This window comes from Gossypium hirsutum, chromosome A13 (genome assembly GCF_007990345.1).
Source record: "Gossypium hirsutum isolate 1008001.06 chromosome A13, Gossypium_hirsutum_v2.1, whole genome shotgun sequence".
NCBI lineage: Eukaryota > Viridiplantae > Streptophyta > Magnoliopsida > Malvales > Malvaceae > Gossypium > Gossypium hirsutum.
The window spans coordinates 107166083-107185653 of record NC_053436.1 but is presented as its reverse complement, the minus strand read 5'-3'; the positions used below and the strand labels follow the sequence as shown (position 1 = coordinate 107185653).

The window sequence follows — 19571 nt, the reverse complement described above, 5'->3', positions numbered from 1 at the left end:
TACACTAAAATAAATTTTACGTATAATTTTGAAACTCGCAATCCATTAGTAGCTAAACATCAAGATGAAGATAATACATGTGATGAACGGAAATAATACCGAATCAAAACAGGGGAAGACGATCCATATTTGTGATACAATTACAACTATTCATCCCCCTTGATAGTTTCATTATTCTATCATTGATAGTTGTAAAGGAATAGGCACCTCTTTAATATTATAGCTTGTAGTAGGTTGGAATCATAGCAAATTGGCCCTATACCTTAGATGATGAAAGACTAAATTGGTTTATCTATTAAAAAATTCATCTATTTTTATTGTTAAAAACTGCTCTATGTACATCGTCATCATGTATATGAGTCACGCCACCTATCACTATCATCAAGTACATGAGGCACACCACCTATCTCAGTCATGCCAGTTTTCAATAGTATAAATAAATAAAATTTTTAATAGAAATAACTGATTTGTACTTTGTTTTAACATACAGTGGTTAATTTCCCTATTTTTTAAGTAGATGAGGCAATATATAATTTGACTTTTAGTACGGACGCCTCTATGATACTTTTACCCCAATGTGTAATTGACCCCTATTCATTCTTTTAAAAGGTTTTCTATCAAAAAAAAAAAGGTTTTGCATATATAAACATTAACATTATACATAGTTGTTAAAATTTGATTAGACTTAAAATGAGATCTAAAAATTTGTCCACACTCATTCATATTTATAAATTATTAATCCAAATCCGTTTAAAATGGTTTTTTTTAAATATGATATTTTTATTTAATATTTAATATTTAATATTTAGTAAATTTGTGTTTTTTTATTTTATTAAATTATAACATAAACTACTTGCCATGCTTTTTTAACATTTACTTATAGTATTCTATATTTTATTTTTTTATGCCAAATCTAATAATACATAAGAATAAAAAGATATAATTCCAACATTAAATATTGAATTTCAAATTCAATCCACATTTTAAATAGGTCTAAGATTTCATTTAAATTCATTTTTATCGTTATATTTTATCAAAAATAGAGATGACATAGATTTTTGCATGACCTGTCCCACTATAACTTTTATTTATATATAATTAAACTTTTACTGCCTTAAATTTTACATAATACTTTCGTCTTCGACTCCAATCTAATTCAAAACATAACTTATCTAATATGTTTCGTCTTGTCTCGAAATTTTAAATAATATTTTATAATATATTAATTTTTTAAATTTAACTCAAATATATTATCAAATCTTATAAAAAGTAACAAATTATAATGAAATATATAATACATATTTATAAAATTAAAATATATGTTATAAATTATTATAAAATTAATATAAGAATATTTTAGTAAATATGCTCTGGGATTTCTTTACCATTCCTAGCTAAACTAATAAAAAAACTCTCCAAATATAGAGTGGAGCTTTGGGCTTGTGCAGATAATTATCTTCCATATTTGTGAGAATAAATCGCCGCTTTTCAGTGCCTTTGATTTGTATTTTGGATCTCTAATTTGAGAAAGAAAAAGTTGATCAGTACATTTCTTTTTGGTTTAAGGTTACGGTTGTCGTTCGAGGAGTTCCCGCTAGTGCTATACGATGGCTTCCGCTGCTTTGCCTGAGATTTCAAAGCCTAAGATCGTCGAGGGTCCCGGCGGTTATGTACTTGAAGATGTTCCTCACTTAACTGATTATATTCCTGATCTCCCCGTAAGGCATTTCTACGTATAATTTGCAGGCATTCATAGTTTCTCTTGATTCAAAAGCCTCGTTTTCCATTTCTCTCGAATTCAAGACCATTTTTTTTTTCAATTGATTGATCGAAAATGAGTGAATTAGTTTCAATTTTTAAAAATCTGATTTGATTTCTGACTTTTTTTAATGACAGACTTATCCTAATCCGTTGCAAGACAATCCGGCATACTCTGTTGTTAAGTAAGCTTCAACTTTGAGCTATTTTTTTTACACCGATTGTTGAAATATTTGCTAAATGAGTATTAATTTGATCGAATTTTTTAAATTTCACTAGGCAATATTTTGTTCACGTTGATGATAGCGTCCCTCAAAAGGTTAGCCGTCCTTCCTTTATAGTTTATATACATCTTTTCAAAATTTTGCTAAGCATTTGTTTCTTCTTAGTTTAATATACTCAATGCTTATTTTCATCTTTATAGGTTGTAGTTCACAAGGATGATCCAAAAGGAATTCATTTCCGACGAGCTGGAGCACGTCAAAAGGCGTGTGTTTAAACCTTTTTTTTGTTGGACGAAAGCGTGTGTCTAAACTTACCATAAGCCTTTTCTGAAAGACTAATTGGATATAGAAATCGGAAAGATCTAATTTGAATATAAAATCATACGAACTTTAACAGAAAAGAATCAAATAGTGTTATGGGGAAGGGATATGAGTTTGACGTTAAATTGAACTCATTTGTGGCGATGTGGGCAATGGCCAGCCATCCAAGGAATCGACGGAGATAAAACATGTTCCCGCCAGCTGAACCAAGATTCTATGCATCTTGGGCAGCCCACATCACCACCAATAGTTGGTGACGACGACTTGAGGAAGCTTTGGTTCTCTTGTCAAGTCACATGTCCAAACTCGAAAGTTCGCTTAAAAAGTGGAATGATTTAAAAAATTATATAGAGTCAAAAATGAACTTGGATAAAAAAATAAGCTAGACTTTGGGTAAGTTTTTTTGCCCGGCCCGAATGTGCCTAAATTTTTTTCTCATATATTGTTTTGTTGTCATTTTATTATTGTTTTATTATTGTTTTACTATCATTTGATTATTATATTATTATTAATTTATTGTTATTGTTTGAATATTATATAACTCTTATTTTATTATTAATTTTACTTCTATTTTGGAAGTTGCTTACTAAGTTGCAAGTATCTTATTATTATTTAAGTACAAAGATTTTTTTAATATATTTTTAATTTGTTGAAAATTTTTTATTTTAATATTTTTAATGTGTTTGATGTATTATGTTTTTTAAATTTATTTTTATATGAAAAATTTAATACAAATGAACCGAATTAAGTTCGAATTTAACACTTTTTATGTAGTCAGGATTAGATAAAATTTTAAACCCATTATTAAAATCGATCCAGGCCTAGAGTGGACCTAAATTTGGACTTTGACCTGACCCAAATTTATCCATAACCAGGTCTAATCCCATTACATGCTCTATTACCCAAATCAACATTCTTGGTGGAGAACAGATTTTTGTGTCATCCCAATTTGCCATCAATAGTGTTGATTTTGCGTTAAACTTATATCCCTATTCGTAACACTATTCAATCCATTCTATTTTGATAAATGATATTGGGTATATATTATTTAAGTAATAAATTGTTTATTTTATATTATTTAAGTAAAAAAACATTTATTTTAATATTCTAGTAATGATTGAATTAGATATGGAATAATGAAACTCTAAAGTTTGATATGTGTTTTTACTATAACGTGGTGGATATTTAATGGTTATGTAGGTATATTTTCATTCTGATGACGTTCATGCATGTATTGTGACGTGTGGTGGTCTTTGCCCTGGACTCAACACTGTGGTTAGAGAGATTGTATGTGGCTTGCACCACATGTACGGTGTAAAGAAAGTATTGGGGATCGATGTAAGTGATCATTTAGTCTCGAATAAATTCGTTAATGAATTTTTAAAAATTTATTTACAAAATTATTTTAAATTTTATTTTTTGTTCTATTATAATATAAATAGTAATATTATTTTTATTATTTGTGCTTTATTTTATTTATAACATAGCTGTTAAAACTTATTATATTTAAATCAGTTTAGATTTAAACATATTTATTTGTTTGTTAGCTTAAATCAATTTAGGTTTGTTTGTTGTTTACATTGTTGTTCATTTTCGAGGGCATGTTAGATTTTATATTTATGAATATTTTCGTTTAATATTTAGAATTTTAGTTAATTTAAATTAAATAAATAGACATAAATACATAATTTTTAATGAAATGAGATTGAACACGAATTACTTTTAAAAAGTTAAACACAAAATTAAAATTTTTAACAAATATGAGCCTCATAAATAATCTTTTCAAAATAGTATAAAGTGGTGTATTAATAATTAACGAGTTTAATGCATTTGCAGGGAGGATACAAGGGATTTTATGCTAAAAATACAGAGTTAGACCCCGAGGTTATTTATATTTATAAACAAGTTCATTTAATTTAATTAAACATAAATAGATATAATTTTAAATATATTAAGTTAAAACAAAAATTTAAAATTCTTAATAAACAAAATCAAATACAAATTTTAAAATAAGTATTAGACAACTAAAAATTTATTTATTCAAACTCGGATGCAATTAACGAGTTTAATGCATTTGCAGGGAGGATACAAGGGGTTTTATGCTAAAAATACAGTGTATTTAAATCCCAAGGTTGTTAATGATATACATAAACGTGGTGGAACTATCCTCGGGACATCACGAGGTGGACATGATACCTCAAAAATTGTTGATAGCATTCAGGATCGTGGGATTAATCAGGTTTGTGTAAAAGTAAAAAATAAATAAAAAAATCCCATACTTTTATATGATTATGGGATGGTTAAATTGTGTCATAAGTCAATATACTCTTTTTAAATTTAAAATTTAGTCCTTATATTTTTATTTTCAGGAATTCAATCCCTTTACTTTTCAAAATTTAAAATTTAAGTTCAATTGTTAACATTATTAAAATTAGGTTCATTACAACATTAATTTTTTTACTGCATGGCTACTGAGTGAGTTTTTTATTTTAATTTAAAAATGTCACATCAATAAATTTAATAAAAAAATTAATTATATTAATAATTGAAAATAAATTTTGAAATCTTAAAAAGTAAAAGAGCTAAAATTTTGAAAATAAAAATAAAATAAAATTTAAATTTAAGAAGAATATAAGAATTATATAATCAACACATCGATACATTTGATATTTTCAGGTTTACATTATTGGAGGAGATGGAACTCAAAGAGGTGCAGCTCTTATATTCGAGGTCAATTTTTTTTTTTATCTTTGATTAATTGTCAATATGGACGTGTTAAAAATTTTTCAAAGTTTTTTTAATCTGTTTTGAAGAGTTTTGAAATCACACCACTGAAATATGCATTTGATACATAAGTTGAATGAAATATCTCAAAAAATAAAATAAATAAAGCTATATAAAATATCTTTAATAGAAAATAGAATATTGTTGCAATGCGAGTTTGTGCTTATTAAAAAAAATTGTTCCAAATTCTACAGGAAATTAGAAGGCGTGGTCTCAAAGTTTCAGTTGCCGGTATCCCTAAAACTATTGACAATGACATTCCGGTAAATTCAATTGAGTTGATTAAATACTTTGGGTAAACACTATTAGTAACTAAATTATTGCTGAGTTTTCATTTTAGTCACTTAACTAAAAAAATTATAATTTGATTATTAAACTATTCAAAAGTTTTCATTTATTAATTTTTTTTTAAATAAGTCTCGCCAACAAACTCCAAGTGATGATTCAGTGATTGTTACATTAGATGAGTAGAAGAACAAACCTTATGTTCAAGTCGATCTAACGATCAATATCAAAAATTGAAGAAAAAAGCGGTTTTAACCATATAGCATTAATTTTAATAGTTTAATTACTTAAATGAAAACTTTTAAATAGTTCAGTGATCAAAACAAAAACTCACCCATAATTTAGTGACTAATAATATAGTTTACCCAAATTATTTTAACCACAAGCCTGTTTGGAATTACAACCTTGGTTTTTTTGGTTATTACACAATCTTGAAACTCTGTTCCATTTTGTCGCACGAGACAGGTTATCGACAAGTCGTTTGGCTTCGACACAGCAGTTGAGGAGGCTCAACGTGCCATTAACGCCGCTCATGTTGAATCTGAAAGTTTCGAGAATTGTATTGGTCTTGTGAAGCTGATGGGCCGCTATAGTGGTAAGTTTCTCTTTCTGTCTCGCTTTTGAAGTGTTAAATTGTGCATTGCAACAAACGAGTGAGAGAGTTACAACCATGGTTTTCGGAGCTTGAATCGATTTTCAGTTTAATCATTGATTTGGATTAATTTCAGCTATTAATAATTTGCAATGTTAAAATTTTAAGTTACTAACACTTATATAATATAATAAAAATTTAAATAAATAAATTTTTTATAACTTGAGTAATTGAGTTAGGTGTCTAACCTATTGGATAGTTAGGTTTACTTATAAAAAATTTGCACCTGGGCATAAATAATAGTTATTTTATTTACATCCAAACTAATTTATTCAAAGAACATAACATTTTCAGAAAAGTTTCAAAATGAAGAAACAATTTTTTTAGGAAATTATTATATTATGAAAAAATATAACTTGTATCATAAGTTATGTACTAAGTCACAGTTTATTTTATGCTTATATAATATTCAATAATGCTGTTTTATCTTTTTCCGTTGTTATTACTTGTTGCATCCTAGAAGCAAGCTTAAAAAACCCTTAAAAGGAACCTCAAGTATTTATCTAAATATTTTTATTTTATATTATTACTTGCTACACAAATTTTTCTAGAACCAATGACCATGGTTATAACTTTATTATGGCATTTGTTGTCTTGAAAACTATGTTACTTGGATTTAAGTGTGACCCTTGAATATAAAGCATTTATATGATATAAATATGTTAAAATTATTAGGTAAAAAGATCTCTTCAATCCCATTTAATTTTAATTTTGAGTAAATTGATCTCTCCTAAAAAATTTAAAGCAATTTGGTCGCGGTCAAATTCTTAAAGACAATTGATTATGGTGTTAATGTGTTCCGTCAATTTATATAATTTTGATTGATATAATAAAAATTTTAGCCTTCGATGTTTACATATTTTGTCATTTTGGCCTTAATTGTAAATAGTTCAACAAATTCAACCTACACATTTACACAAATGTTGTGGGGATAAATTTGTTAAATTAGGATCAAATTGACAGAACATTTAAATTTTGAGGGCTAAATTTATTATTATACTAATCAAAATGATGTATAATAGATGGAAAACATTAAGGCCGTGATTAATTATCCATAGCTGCTAACTTTCGAAATTGTTAATGATTAAATTACTCTAATTTTTTAGGAAGTGACCAATTTACTCAATTAAAAATCTGAAAGAAACTAGAAGGATTTTTTTATCAAATTATTATTATTTATATATTTCTTGAAATATTATATCTTCGTACTTATATCTTCATACTCATGTCTTAATTTGTGACGTAGTAACCTAACGTCTAAACCAACTAATATGGGCAGGTTTTATTGCAATGTATGCGACATTAGCAAGCCGAGATGTGGATTGTTGCTTAATCCCAGAGTCACCTTTTTATCTTGAAGGACCTGGAGGGCTTTTTGAATTCATTGAGAAACGACTTAAAGAAGATGGGCATATGGTCATTGTGATTGCAGAAGGTGCAGGCCAGGAACTACTTTCCCAAAGCATTCAATCCACGACAGATGCTTCAGGAAACAAGCTTCTCCAGGATATTGGGCTGTGGATATCACAAAGTATCAAGGTATTATTATATGCTACCAACTCAATAATCAATTATTCACATCTTTTGAACTTGCAATACGTTGAAATGTTAATCCATGTCTAATACTTGTGATATATGAAACTTCATTCATTGGCTTGGGACCGTCATTTTTTCAGGATCACTTTTCAAAACAAAAGATGCCCATAAACCTCAAATATATAGGTCAGTAGAGTAATGTTTTTTTAAGGATTCATTTTGGTAAAAGTAATTGTATTAATAATCGGATTTTATTTTGTTTTTTTTTATTAAAAAATGATAAATTAGATCATATACATAGAATAAAAAGTAAATTAATTTTTTTGTTAAAAATTTTATTTAATTTTATTTTTAAAAATTTGCCCATGTATGTTGGCATGAGATATATTGTAGGGTTATTTTGTTAATCACGTCAGTTTTTAACAGTAAAAATAGATGAAATTTTTAATAAAAATGATCAATTTATTTTTTGATCTAATGTACAAAAACTAATTTATTATTATTTGAATGACAAATATAAAATATAATTAAACTCTTAATACGATATCTTCATGGTACTTTTACCAATAAAAATGTAAGTGTTGTTGGAAGAAGTTATTAAAGTTTTTTTTTTAAATTAATTTGTATTCGGGCAGATCCTACTTATATGATTCGTGCTGTTCCAAGCAATGCATCGGATAATGTCTACTGTACACTTCTGGCTCAAAGTGCTGTCCATGGAGCGATGGCGGGATACACTGGCTTCACAAGCGGACTTGTCAATGGCAGGCACACTTACATACCTTTCAACGTGAGTTAATTCCAATTTCGCCGCTCTAACTCTTAATTTTGTTTTCTCAATATTAGTATTCGATGCTTCAAACATGCTATACATATTAATTATACGATACTCGTATCAAACTTTGAGTAGTTTGAAATGAATTAAAAACAAGTAAAAGTGTTATGAAAAATTTTTATTAGGAGTTTATTAAAAAATGTAAATTAATATATTTACATTAAATTAAAGAGCAAAATAATTTTTCTATTAAAAATTTCATCAACTTTTAATGTTAAAATTAGTCTCTATATGTTAAAATAAGGTACACATGATATGTCATGTGTAACTCTGTTTGGTTATTTTGTTAGCCACGCCAATTTTTAACAGTAGAAATTGATGGAATTTTTAATAGAAAGAACCAGTTTACTCTTTAATCTAATCTATATAGACTAATTTGCTCACTTTTTAGTAAATGGATAAAATACAATCTGACTTCTAATATAAAGGCTTTTGTGTTATTTTTATCGAGTTTTAATCCGGATTTTTATTTAGAAATCTATCAGTTTTTTTGGTTCTTTGCATACCCTTAAAAATTTAGAAAACTATTATTAAGCCCTTAAAACTTTTTGAAAATTTTATTTAAGTTTAAAAAAATTCTAATTAAATTACAAAAGTTTTGAAAATTTCAATAAAACCCTTTAAAATTTTCAAATATCATCATCGATTTTCTAAAAATTAAAAAAGAATAAACCCTCTAAATATTTTGAAAATTCACATTAAACCCCAAAATGTTTGAATTTTTTATTTAAAATCCATCAAAACTTAATATCACTTTCGTTCATTGTGTTCACGAGGCTTCTTAAACTTCTCTATTGTTCCTTTAAAAACACTTACGTCCATGTTTCAGGGACGAAGACAAAATTAAGACTTGGCTATCAAGAATGATAGATTTATCATTCAATCCTTTAAATTTTCATGAAATTGTATATTAGTATAATGATAAAATTATATTTTAGTCCAATAATTTATATTTCGTCTTTGGCTCTTAAAACAATTTCATAGCGTCATCCATGTTTATGGAGGCAACCACTGAACACTGTCATCAAGATTAGAGTGTAATTAATACGCTTTGATGATTTTATGGGCAGCGAATTATCGAGAAACAAAACAAGGTTGTGATTACAGATAGGATGTGGGCAAGGCTTCTTTCTTCAACAAATCAACCCAGCTTTTTGAGACCATCAACCAACTTGTTCAGTAACGAAAACGGTAGCCAAAAGAGTTTGGACAAAAGGGTAACTCACTGATACTCAGAATTCGAGTTGAGTGTTAGATATAGATATATGTTTATTATAAATATATCTATTTTTAAAATATTTTTTTGTATTGAACTCTATGTGATGACCTGATGGTTAAGGATGTTCACTACTCCAGATGTGATTTAGATTCGAGTCACATTAGTCAATTGTTTGTTCGAGCTTTACCTTGTTACTATAATTCACCAAAAAAAAAATATATTCCTCTATATTCATATTCAAATATATATATATTCATCATGTTTTGGATATGTATATAACTACATTAAAAGAAAAAGAAAACATCGAATAGTAATGGTTAGCTCACAGTTATATAATAGTCTGCTACTCAGTGTTCTTCTATAAACCTTGAATGGTTTATTTTGTGTAAGATCCTGGCAGTTTATTATTATGAAATAGATTGTACATTTTTTTCTACTTATTTATTAATGATTGTTATTATTTATTTTGAATTGAAATTTTGACTTTTTAAAATTATCATATTGTTGTTTGGTGTTGTGAATCAACTCGAATCAATAATGAAAGAGAAAAATAGAGAATATCAAGAACATAAATTTACGTGAAAAACCTTCAATTAAGAGGATAAAAAATCACGGGTAAGAGAAATTTTAATTTTTCATTAAATGAATAAACAAATGAGAGTATAATATGAAAAAAATAAATCTAAATGTACAAAATTCTCTCAACTGCAACTACATCTTACCGCCCTCAAAAGAAAAAACCTATAGTACTACATCTTTAATTGTCTAAATTGAAACATGTATGTTAGACCCATTTAAATAGACTAAGTTTAAAGGGCTAAAACGACTAAAATATTCTTCAGGGGATCAAAGTTTGACTAGGAGAAATAGTCCTGCTTGGCACGCGGTTGCATAAGTTGGGAAAACGTCGTAATGTCCATGCTCTCCTCATCACGACATCGATGCCACGTTAATCTTGAGGTTTCATTGTGTAACGCCCCTTACCCGAGACCGTTTCCGGAGTCGAGCACAAGGCACTACTAAACTTATTTGAGCACTTAACCAAATTCAGATAATTTATATCATACTTTTCAGACAAGCTGTCCAACTGCGTCATAGTTGCTAAATAATTCATATCTCGAGTTATAAAATTCGAAACCCAAATCCGTAAATTTTCCCCGAATTTATACTCATATATCTACTTACCAATTTTTTTATATAATTTTTGGTTGGTCCAATTAGTACAGTTTATTAGTTAAATCCTCCCCTATTTCAGGGTTTGGCTACTTTGACCCCTGTACACTACGAACCAAATTTCTCACTGTACAAAATTCAAATAACCATGCCGTTTGTTTCTCTTAAAAATAGACCCAATGAGGAATCCATACATATACAGTATGACTCATAATTATTTTTGTGCAATTTTTAATTATTTTATAAAATCAAAACAGGGGAACTCAAAGTCATTCAGACTCTGTCTCACCACAATTTAAATATCTCGTAACATAAAATCCAATTGCATGCGCCGTTTCCTCTATATGAAACTAGACTCATTAGGCTTTGATCTCATTTTTTTTTAGCCCTTAACTCAATTTCCACAATTTATGGTGAATTTTCAAAGTCAAACTACTGCTACTTACCAAAAACTGTTTTAGTACAAATATTGTTAACTAGTTCATAACATCTTTACTTCAATTCATTCAAACTCTATACATGCCATATAAATCTTTAAACATAAAACAAAAACTACCAGAATTGATCTGAATAGTGTGCCCTGTTGTGTTGATCCGATCTGCCCACTTCACTTCAAGTCAATCTACATAAAAATATTAAACACACACAAGTAAGCTTATTGAAGCTTAGTAAGCTCATAGGCATATAAACACAAATCATATCAAATATCGTACACAATCATATATCTATTAGTTTAACTATTTCATCCTCCAAATCACAATTTCATTAATAACTCATTGGAATAATTTCCATATGGCTACTCACAATTTAACTCCCTTAGGCCCATTTCTCATTTCCTTCATTGTCAAATTAGGGAACAATAAGGGAATTGAGTGCTTCATTATTACATTGCCATAGTAAACTATGGACTTTCACATTGTTACGCATCACACACCGAAGCCATAGCCTTGCCATGGTCTTACACGGTTCACATATCATACCGAAGCCATATCCCAGACATGGTCTTATACGGAATCACATTATCACATTATACCGATGCCATAGCCCAGCTATAGTCTTATACGGAGTCATATTATCACATTGCACCGATGCCATAGCCCAGCTATGGTCTTAAACGGGCACACTTATCACATATTTTTCGTCAATTCATCAAGGTCACAGAATAGAAGCACTCAAATCCATTGTTCATACTAATTTGTACTTTTAGTTACACATTATTCATTAGTTAATACAAATTGATAGTATTCATCAACAATAAAATACTTTAACAATCATAAGATTTTCATATCAAAACATTGAACTTTGCCATATGAACTTACCTGGACTAATTTGCAAAAGTCGTAGAAATTCAGGGACTATTCTTGAATTTTCTCCTTTCCACGATTCAGTTCGTTTCTTGATCTATAATTATAAAATCATTCCTTCATTAGCATCCATTTCAATTCTATTTCACTTCACAAATTATGCTGTTCAAATTTCGAAATTGCACTTTTACCCCAAAATTTATAGTTTTCACAATTTAGTCCCTGCTCAATTCACCCATCAATTGAACTAATTTTTCTCAATTAAAACTTTATTTTAGCATTATAAACTATTTCAAAACCTTTTATATTCTTAATTTCAACAGAAACCTTCAATTCACAACTTTTTCACAATTAGGTCCTAAATATCATTTCCTATCAAAATCACTTAATAAAACCACCTTAATATGAAATTAGAACTTAAATTTCGTAATAATTCATCATAAAATTTCCCTATCCATCCAGGGTAACTTCCAATTTCACCCATAAAATCAAAAACTAATGAATTCTACAAGTGGACCTAATTGTAAAAGTCATAAAACATAAAATTTATCAAGAAAAGTAAGAATTAAACTCACATGATGTAAAAATATGAAAAACCAGCTTTCTCCAGACCTTCTATGGCGTTTTGGCTGAGAAAATATGAAGAAATGTCTAGATTTTTCAATTACATCATTATTTAACTATTAACTTTTATGCTATTTCCAATTTTGCCCCTTGTTCACATTGTTTTCTTGCTTATTTCATACCCAAACCGTCCAGCCATTAATCTTTGGGTCTAATTGCTCCTTAAATCCATCTTTTTAAATACTTAAGCTATTTACTCACAATTTAACAAATTTTGCGCTATTTTCAATTTAGTTCTTTTTAATTAATTAGCCATCCAAACGTTAAAATTTTCTAACGAAGCTTTAATACTAACTCAATGACACTCCATAAATATTTATAAAAATATTTATAGCTCGATTTTCAACTTTGAGGTCTCGATACCTCATTTTTTACCCGTTTGACCTAATAAATTCTTTTAATTCACTAATTTCACCATTTCACAAATTCTTCTAAATTCTTACTTGACTCATAAATATTAAATTAATATCTTGTTCAATCTTATTTTTCGAATTTAGTGATCTCAAATCACTATTTCCGACACCACTGAAAATTAGGCCGTTACACATTGTGTCGTCATGACACCAGGTCTGTTTTGACCATTCGTCGATTGCTCATCAATCATCTTTCTAAGTGCTCGGAAAGAGTTCAATAAATGCGAGGCACACCCCACATTTGGAATAGATTTCAAAACTACATATGAACTTTGGTTTAATGTATAATTTTATACAATAATTTGAATTTTGTGTAATTTTATACTTATCCTCTTATATTATTGTTGTATAGTTATAATTACATTGGTTGGTCAGACTTTGTCTTGTTATTGTAATTCACCAATATTTTTTTAATAAATTAACAATTTACATTATATTAAGTTTCAATCACTTATATTTTTTATATCATATTTTCTAAAATTAATTAGTGCAATAATAATTATAATTACAAATAATATATATTTATAATAATTATATTCAACCATTATAAAGTACAATAATAATAGAGTCTGAACATAAATTAAATTAAATTTTGAATTGAAAATTCATACATGATTTAGATAAATTAGACCTCAACCTTATAGTAAAGCAAAATCTCATTATATTTTATGTTTACGAATTGACCGGTAGAAATATTAATGGGTCTGATTGAATTTGGTTTGGGTTAGGTCTATACATGATATCGATAATTTTTATAATTGCCCAAGCTTGGTGCGACTTGGAACATGAGTCTCAAATTTTGGTCAAATTTGTCCATATTTATAAATGATTAATCGAAGCCAATTCAAATACGCCCATAATTTTTTTATTTTTTAAATATAATTTTTAGATTTAATATGTAGTCATATATATTTACCACCATTATATACATTTATTAGATTCCTAAATAAAAACAATTCAACATATTTTTTAAAATATTTATTTTATAGCATAGTATATTTAATATGATATAAATTAACTAATATATATCGTATTATAACCTTGAAAAGAATTAGCCCAAGCAAAGCTCGAGTTATGAATATTGGAGTCTAAGGTTTCTTCATATTTTAAACGAGTAAAAGACTTAAAAATTTTGCCAGATGAGATTTTGGACTTAGAATGAATAGTTTGATTCTTGAACAGCTCTACAGGGGTTAATCTATAAAAAGTTGAAATTATTAGTGCATGAAAACGTGAAAAGTATTTGGTCCTAATCTGCAATTTTCCATTAAGCACAACAACTACAACAAAAATACGTGATCAATTTGGCTGTGAGAAAATAGAGATTCAGATCCAGGAAGAGAAACAAGGAAAGAAAAAACGAAACAGATGGGAATCAGATTCATATTAATGGTGAACAAGCAAGGGCAGACTCGTCTTGCCCAATATTATGAATGGCTCACCCTCGAAGAACGACGTGCCCTCGAAGGCGAGATCGTCCGCAAGTGCTTGGCCCGCAACGAGCAACAGGTTCTTAATATTTAAGGAAACCTGAGATTATTTGCCCATGATTTTACTTTCTATGTTTTTCCTCTTTTTTTTACTTCGTGTTTCATATTTTTCTAATTGGAATTTTGTCTGTTCGCGATTTGTTAGGGATATGGAATTTTCAAATTTTAATTCCATAGAATTTAAGTGTAGGATTTTAGTTACTTCAAAATTTATGCTCTATTTATTAATTTCCAGTTATTAATTTGCTTAAATTCGTGACAGTGTTCATTTGTTGAGCATCGGAATTACAAAATTGTATACAGGCGTTACGCTTCGCTGTTTTTCTTAGTTGGAGTTGACAATGATGAAGTGAGTTCCGTTTCTTTTATTTGATGTTGGTAATTATTTGATGTCCTTTGATAGAGGTGGATGCCTTAATGGTTGAAATCTTGTGGAGAAGGGAAAGGGTAAGTGGGCATCGGAGGTTGGTCTCTGGGTCTCGATCTAGAGCTTAATTTGGTGTCTGAAACTGAGCGTATGATGAGCAAAGAGCGTTTAGGGTGCTATCCTTCCTTAGCTTTGGAGGAAGCTATTAATGCAATCGGGCAACCTACTGGTTGCTATGCGTTGCCATTTTTTTGGTGGTTGGAGTTTTGAGTGGCCTCATAATAGAATTTGGGTCCTGTGTGGTCTTTGAGGTGTCAGACAGTGTAACCTCTGGAGATCCAAGGACACCCTCAAGTACTTCTTGGTCCTAGACAGAGCTATTGAGCTTGATGGATTCGGCTCAAAGTCCGGGTTGTGTGCTTGCTGGCCTGTTGGACTTAATTGTAATAAAGACGTAATTAAGGATCTAGCTTATATGTTATTGATTTTGGAGGGAACATGGAAGAGAAAATGAATTAGAAGTTGGTTTTTTATTATGAACAAGACCTGATTCATGCTTATATATTTTCCAGTTTGCTTATTGCTTGCCAACTTATATTCATTTTTATCCTCCTTTTATTCTTCAATATGGCAGAATGAGCTTGCAATATTGGAATTTATACATCTCTTGGTTGAAACCATGGACCGCCATTTTGGCAATGTGGTAAGTTCTTCCCCAAGAAGATGTGTATTAGTCTCAAACCCCTTCAAAGTGACTGGATTTGTATATTTGTGTCTTTTACTCATCGATAGCTCTTTGTTTATCAAATTGATTGCAGTGTGAGCTAGATATCATGTTCCACTTAGAGAAGGCACATTTCATGCTGGAGGAAATGGTTATGAACGGTTCTATCGTTGAGACAAGCAAGGCTAATATTCTAAGTCCGATTCAGCTGATGGACAAAGCATCATGAGGGTGTAAAAGGGGTTAGTTAATTTTCTAGATTGAATATTGTGATTTTCTTTGCGAGCCCTGGCAAATTGTTTGTTATTGTCTCCCTGTTTGTTTACTGTTTTTCTTCTCCCTTTCCTATATAAACTTCAATTTTCAAAGTTTAGCAAGTTGTACAATAAGCTAAGTAGAATACAAACTGTTGAGAGTTTTCTCCTTACTGAATCATATGCAGTGTTTGCTTGTATCATAGTATCATGGTAGAGGTGGCTTAGCGGCAATTTGAATTATACTCCGTTGAAATTGGTGGAAAATATCAATTTACACCCTCTTATACTTGCTCATGTTTATACCAACTAACCATCGCTTAGCTACATTCACTGTGTCTTTGGTCTCACGATATAACATTTGCTTCAGTTTTATTACTTTAACCTTCTGGCCTATTAGTTCAAATCAGGGGCCTTATGAGTCTTCTGTTCCTAAAAGGTTAAGACATAAAAATGGCGCATTGCTTTGAAAATTTTATACTTAGCAAGTTATTCAAACGTCCTATCAAACATCCTATGACCCTTGTTCACTTTTGGGAAGCTTGCATCTTGATGGGAAATTCAGCATAAATTTAGCTACCTTTCTATTGTTCAAGCCCTCCTTGGGAGCCTTAATCCTTAGGCTTTCTACCTCAGTTCCCCTTTTGCACTCAGTTGTGCCCGTCCTTCCACAGAAAATAACAGTTATTTAAGTTTTTTATGGATTTTTCTTCGGGAAAAGTCTTCTTTCTAGTGGTGAATCATCTGCATGTATTCAGAGTTAGATTTATTAACCACAAGCATCATTTGATTCATGGCATAAGTAGGGTAGGGGTGATCATTGTTCATATTTTTGCCTCTTCAGGAGAGAGGATCAACATTGAGGAAGTGAAGCCATACTATATCACCCTCATCCAAAAGGTATATGTATATACATATGTATTTTCATATGTATGTACAAGTTCAAAAGCATATATATGTAATACATCTTATACTTTAGCCTTTAGGCCACTTTTTCTTTTCCCTTTTGGGTTAGAGATTAGCCCTGGTTATCAGGAAAGATAAGTTAGTTCCTAAGGGTTGGAATATCATAGGGATGCAACGGCTTGGGATCTAAATCCTCTCCAACTTGGCCTCAAAAATTTCAATAGAAATCTGCTTGCCTCACTCGAACTCGTTTTTTTTTTTTGTTTTAAAGTCCTATAAAATCAAATCAAAACTCGACTGACGAAAAAGAAAAAAAGATTCCCCATCCTAATATGCATGTGGTAAGAAACCTTGGACCCTTGCAATTGGAATTGTCCAACCTAGTAGCTTTAGACCGAATCAATACTCTACTTAACATTATCAAAAGCAAAAATAAATTATATTTGATCTTTAGACAATTGGTTCAACAAAGGGCAGTCATTGTCTTCAACTTTAAATAAAGAGAGCTTATAGCCCACTTTGTTGGCTCAATCTTTAGAACCAAGGCAAAACTTTAGAGGTTCAGACACTGCAAGAATTTAGGCATTACAGTTCACATGCATTTGTTTAGTACTCAAGTAAAATATGGAGCCACCCGTTATACTTGCATGCACTTAGATATATTATATTTCTTATGAAAGCTACCCAGCCATCTCTGTTATATCTTTCTTTTTGCATTTTACAACTTGTGGATTGCATATGGCCCCAGTTTGCATTATTTGGTGGAAACAATCATTTGATCACAGTTTAAATGGGTAGCTTTTTGTTAAATTGGTATTATTAAAATTTAGATTTTCTTTTTGTGTTGTTATATTTACCTCGGGTCTCCTTGTTTATTGTTATATTTCACAATTGAATCGGGATCCAGGAGACATTACTTTCGTCTACTGTCAAATAATAGCATAGATAACTTAAAACACAAAAATTCATGAATTCATATAACATATATGTATTCTTTTTGATGTTATAATTATATTTTAGATATTTTATATTTATGTAACCTTTGATAAGTTAACAATTAGTATTTTATGGATTTGACTTTAATTTTTTAAATCAAACTCAAATAGCTTATTTGCACAGCTAATCCTATTAACACAAGACAAGGTGATGCCATGTCATTAACTTATTGTAGTAAACTAATAGCTTATCTTATTTAACTTCTCATTTCTTAAAGCAATAATTTTATGTACATATTTGAATTATATAAACAGCAGAATGTGATAAAATACTTAGGAAAAGAAAACTTAAAAAAGCTTTATGGAATATACGCTCATTAGAAACATATTGGTCAAATTATGCTATTAGACCTTGTACTTTGTGTAGATTGTGGATTTAATATTTGGTTCTTTAATTTGATCTATATGTTTCGAATTTTGAAATTTTAGTGCTGGTCCAATGGTAACAATGGTAATGGTTAAATTTGTTTAATTAAATTATGTCATTAGTCTTATATTATGCGTCAAGTTGTAGATTCGGTTAACTTTCACCAATTGGTTCATTCTAAGTAGCTACATTTTTTTAAATTCAAAATTTTAGTCTTAATGCAAACGTTAGCCGTTAAATCTATTCATTGATTTTTTGAGTAATATGTGAAAGTAATAAACAGATAAAGCATTACATATGTAATAATAATATGTTGACATATCAAAATTTAAAAATTTTAGAATTTAACTTAATGAATTTAATAGTTATTATTTGGTTAAAATTAAGATTTTCAATTTCTAGAAGTAAATACTAAAGATGACCAAATTAATATGTAAGTATTATATTCATAATTTACACAAAATACAAGGTCTAAAACAGAATTTGACAAAACATATATTTACTTCCATGGCTTTTTCCCTTTGGATTTGGATACCATTAAAATTGAATCTATCATATTGAAACCTCCAAGTCCTCTATTTTTGGGGAAAAAGATAGAGAAGAAAAAAAGAAGAGAAAAGAAATCAAACCTCGGACAGTTCCAAATAATGTTGGTAACTGTTGGACAATGACATCCAACGAAGATGGGTTCATTGGCCATCAAAATCAATCACTATGCTTTTGTCAATTTATAACACTTCCTTTATTTTATTCCTTTCGTTGGAACCTCCACCACATACATATCTACTCGCTAAATATTAATTTAGGGTGTTTTTGAATATCATAAAATATTTATAAAAATGTAATTACATTGCATTGTAATTGATGGAAATGTAATTTTAATGAAATTGCATTTTTAAAAATAAGATAGATAAATCTTAAAATTATACATGAATTTTAATTAAATGTGTTTTAATTTGGTGTAGTTTTACAGGTTAAATTCTGATTGTGATTTAAATATATATTTAAAACTTTAATTTTGATTTAACTGTATATATTTAAAAAATAAATATATTAATTTATTTTTATATTGAATAAATATAATTATTTATATATGTAATATATAAATATAAAATGATGTTATATTAATAATTTTGTTAATAATTTACGAGAATTGAATCAAATTAAAATTTTATGTATAAAATTGTACATTAAATTAAAGTTTATATATAATTTTAAAATTAAAAAAAACATAAAATTTTAGAAATTATTATGATTAGTTTTAATTTTTCTATAAGAAAAGATGAATATAATCGAAGTATTTTAATTACACAATTTAAAAAACTCATCAATCATAATAA

At 28.9% G+C, this 19571-nt stretch overlaps 2 protein-coding genes across 2 annotated transcripts; both read left to right on the top strand.

Moving 5' to 3' along the window:
- Positions 1-1530: 1530 nt before the first annotated feature.
- On the top strand, positions 1531-9858 carry LOC107894800 (ATP-dependent 6-phosphofructokinase 7). Its single transcript, XM_016820011.2, has 13 exons — positions 1531-1718; positions 1897-1943; positions 2038-2077; positions 2183-2245; positions 3504-3641; positions 4384-4542; positions 4980-5033; positions 5282-5350; positions 5838-5967; positions 7304-7563; positions 7701-7746; positions 8196-8350; positions 9466-9858. Exons 1-13 carry the CDS (start codon positions 1608-1610, stop codon positions 9622-9624), a joined length of 1431 nt encoding a protein of 476 aa, XP_016675500.2. The 5' UTR covers positions 1531-1607; the 3' UTR covers positions 9625-9858.
- A 4409-nt stretch (positions 9859-14267) lies between these two features.
- LOC107893318 (AP-4 complex subunit sigma) lies at positions 14268-17109 on the top strand. The gene is made up of 5 exons (XM_016818271.2): positions 14268-14637; positions 14881-14967; positions 15620-15688; positions 15804-15951; positions 16808-17109. The coding sequence occupies exons 1-4, from the start codon at positions 14497-14499 to the stop codon at positions 15936-15938; spliced, it is 432 nt and encodes a 143-aa protein (XP_016673760.1). The 5' UTR covers positions 14268-14496; the 3' UTR covers positions 15939-15951; positions 16808-17109.
- The last annotated feature ends 2462 nt before the right edge of the window (positions 17110-19571 follow it).

Excerpts from the sequence above, each read along its gene's own strand:
- LOC107893318 (XM_016818271.2), top strand. The coding sequence starts at position 14,497 with ATGGGAATCAGATTCATATTAATGGTGAACAAGCAAGGGCAGACTCGT. Across the intron at positions 14,968-15,619 it reads TTGGAGTTGACAATGATGAA|AATGAGCTTGCAATATTGGA; the intron begins GTGAGTTCCGTT and ends TCAATATGGCAG. Across the intron at positions 15,689-15,803 it reads ACCGCCATTTTGGCAATGTG|TGTGAGCTAGATATCATGTT; the intron begins GTAAGTTCTTCC and ends AATTGATTGCAG.
- LOC107894800 (XM_016820011.2), top strand. The coding sequence starts at position 1,608 with ATGGCTTCCGCTGCTTTGCCTGAGATTTCAAAGCCTAAGATCGTCGAG. Across the intron at positions 2,246-3,503 it reads GAGCTGGAGCACGTCAAAAG|GTATATTTTCATTCTGATGA; the intron begins GCGTGTGTTTAA and ends ATGGTTATGTAG. Across the intron at positions 4,543-4,979 it reads AGGATCGTGGGATTAATCAG|GTTTACATTATTGGAGGAGA; the intron begins GTTTGTGTAAAA and ends TGATATTTTCAG.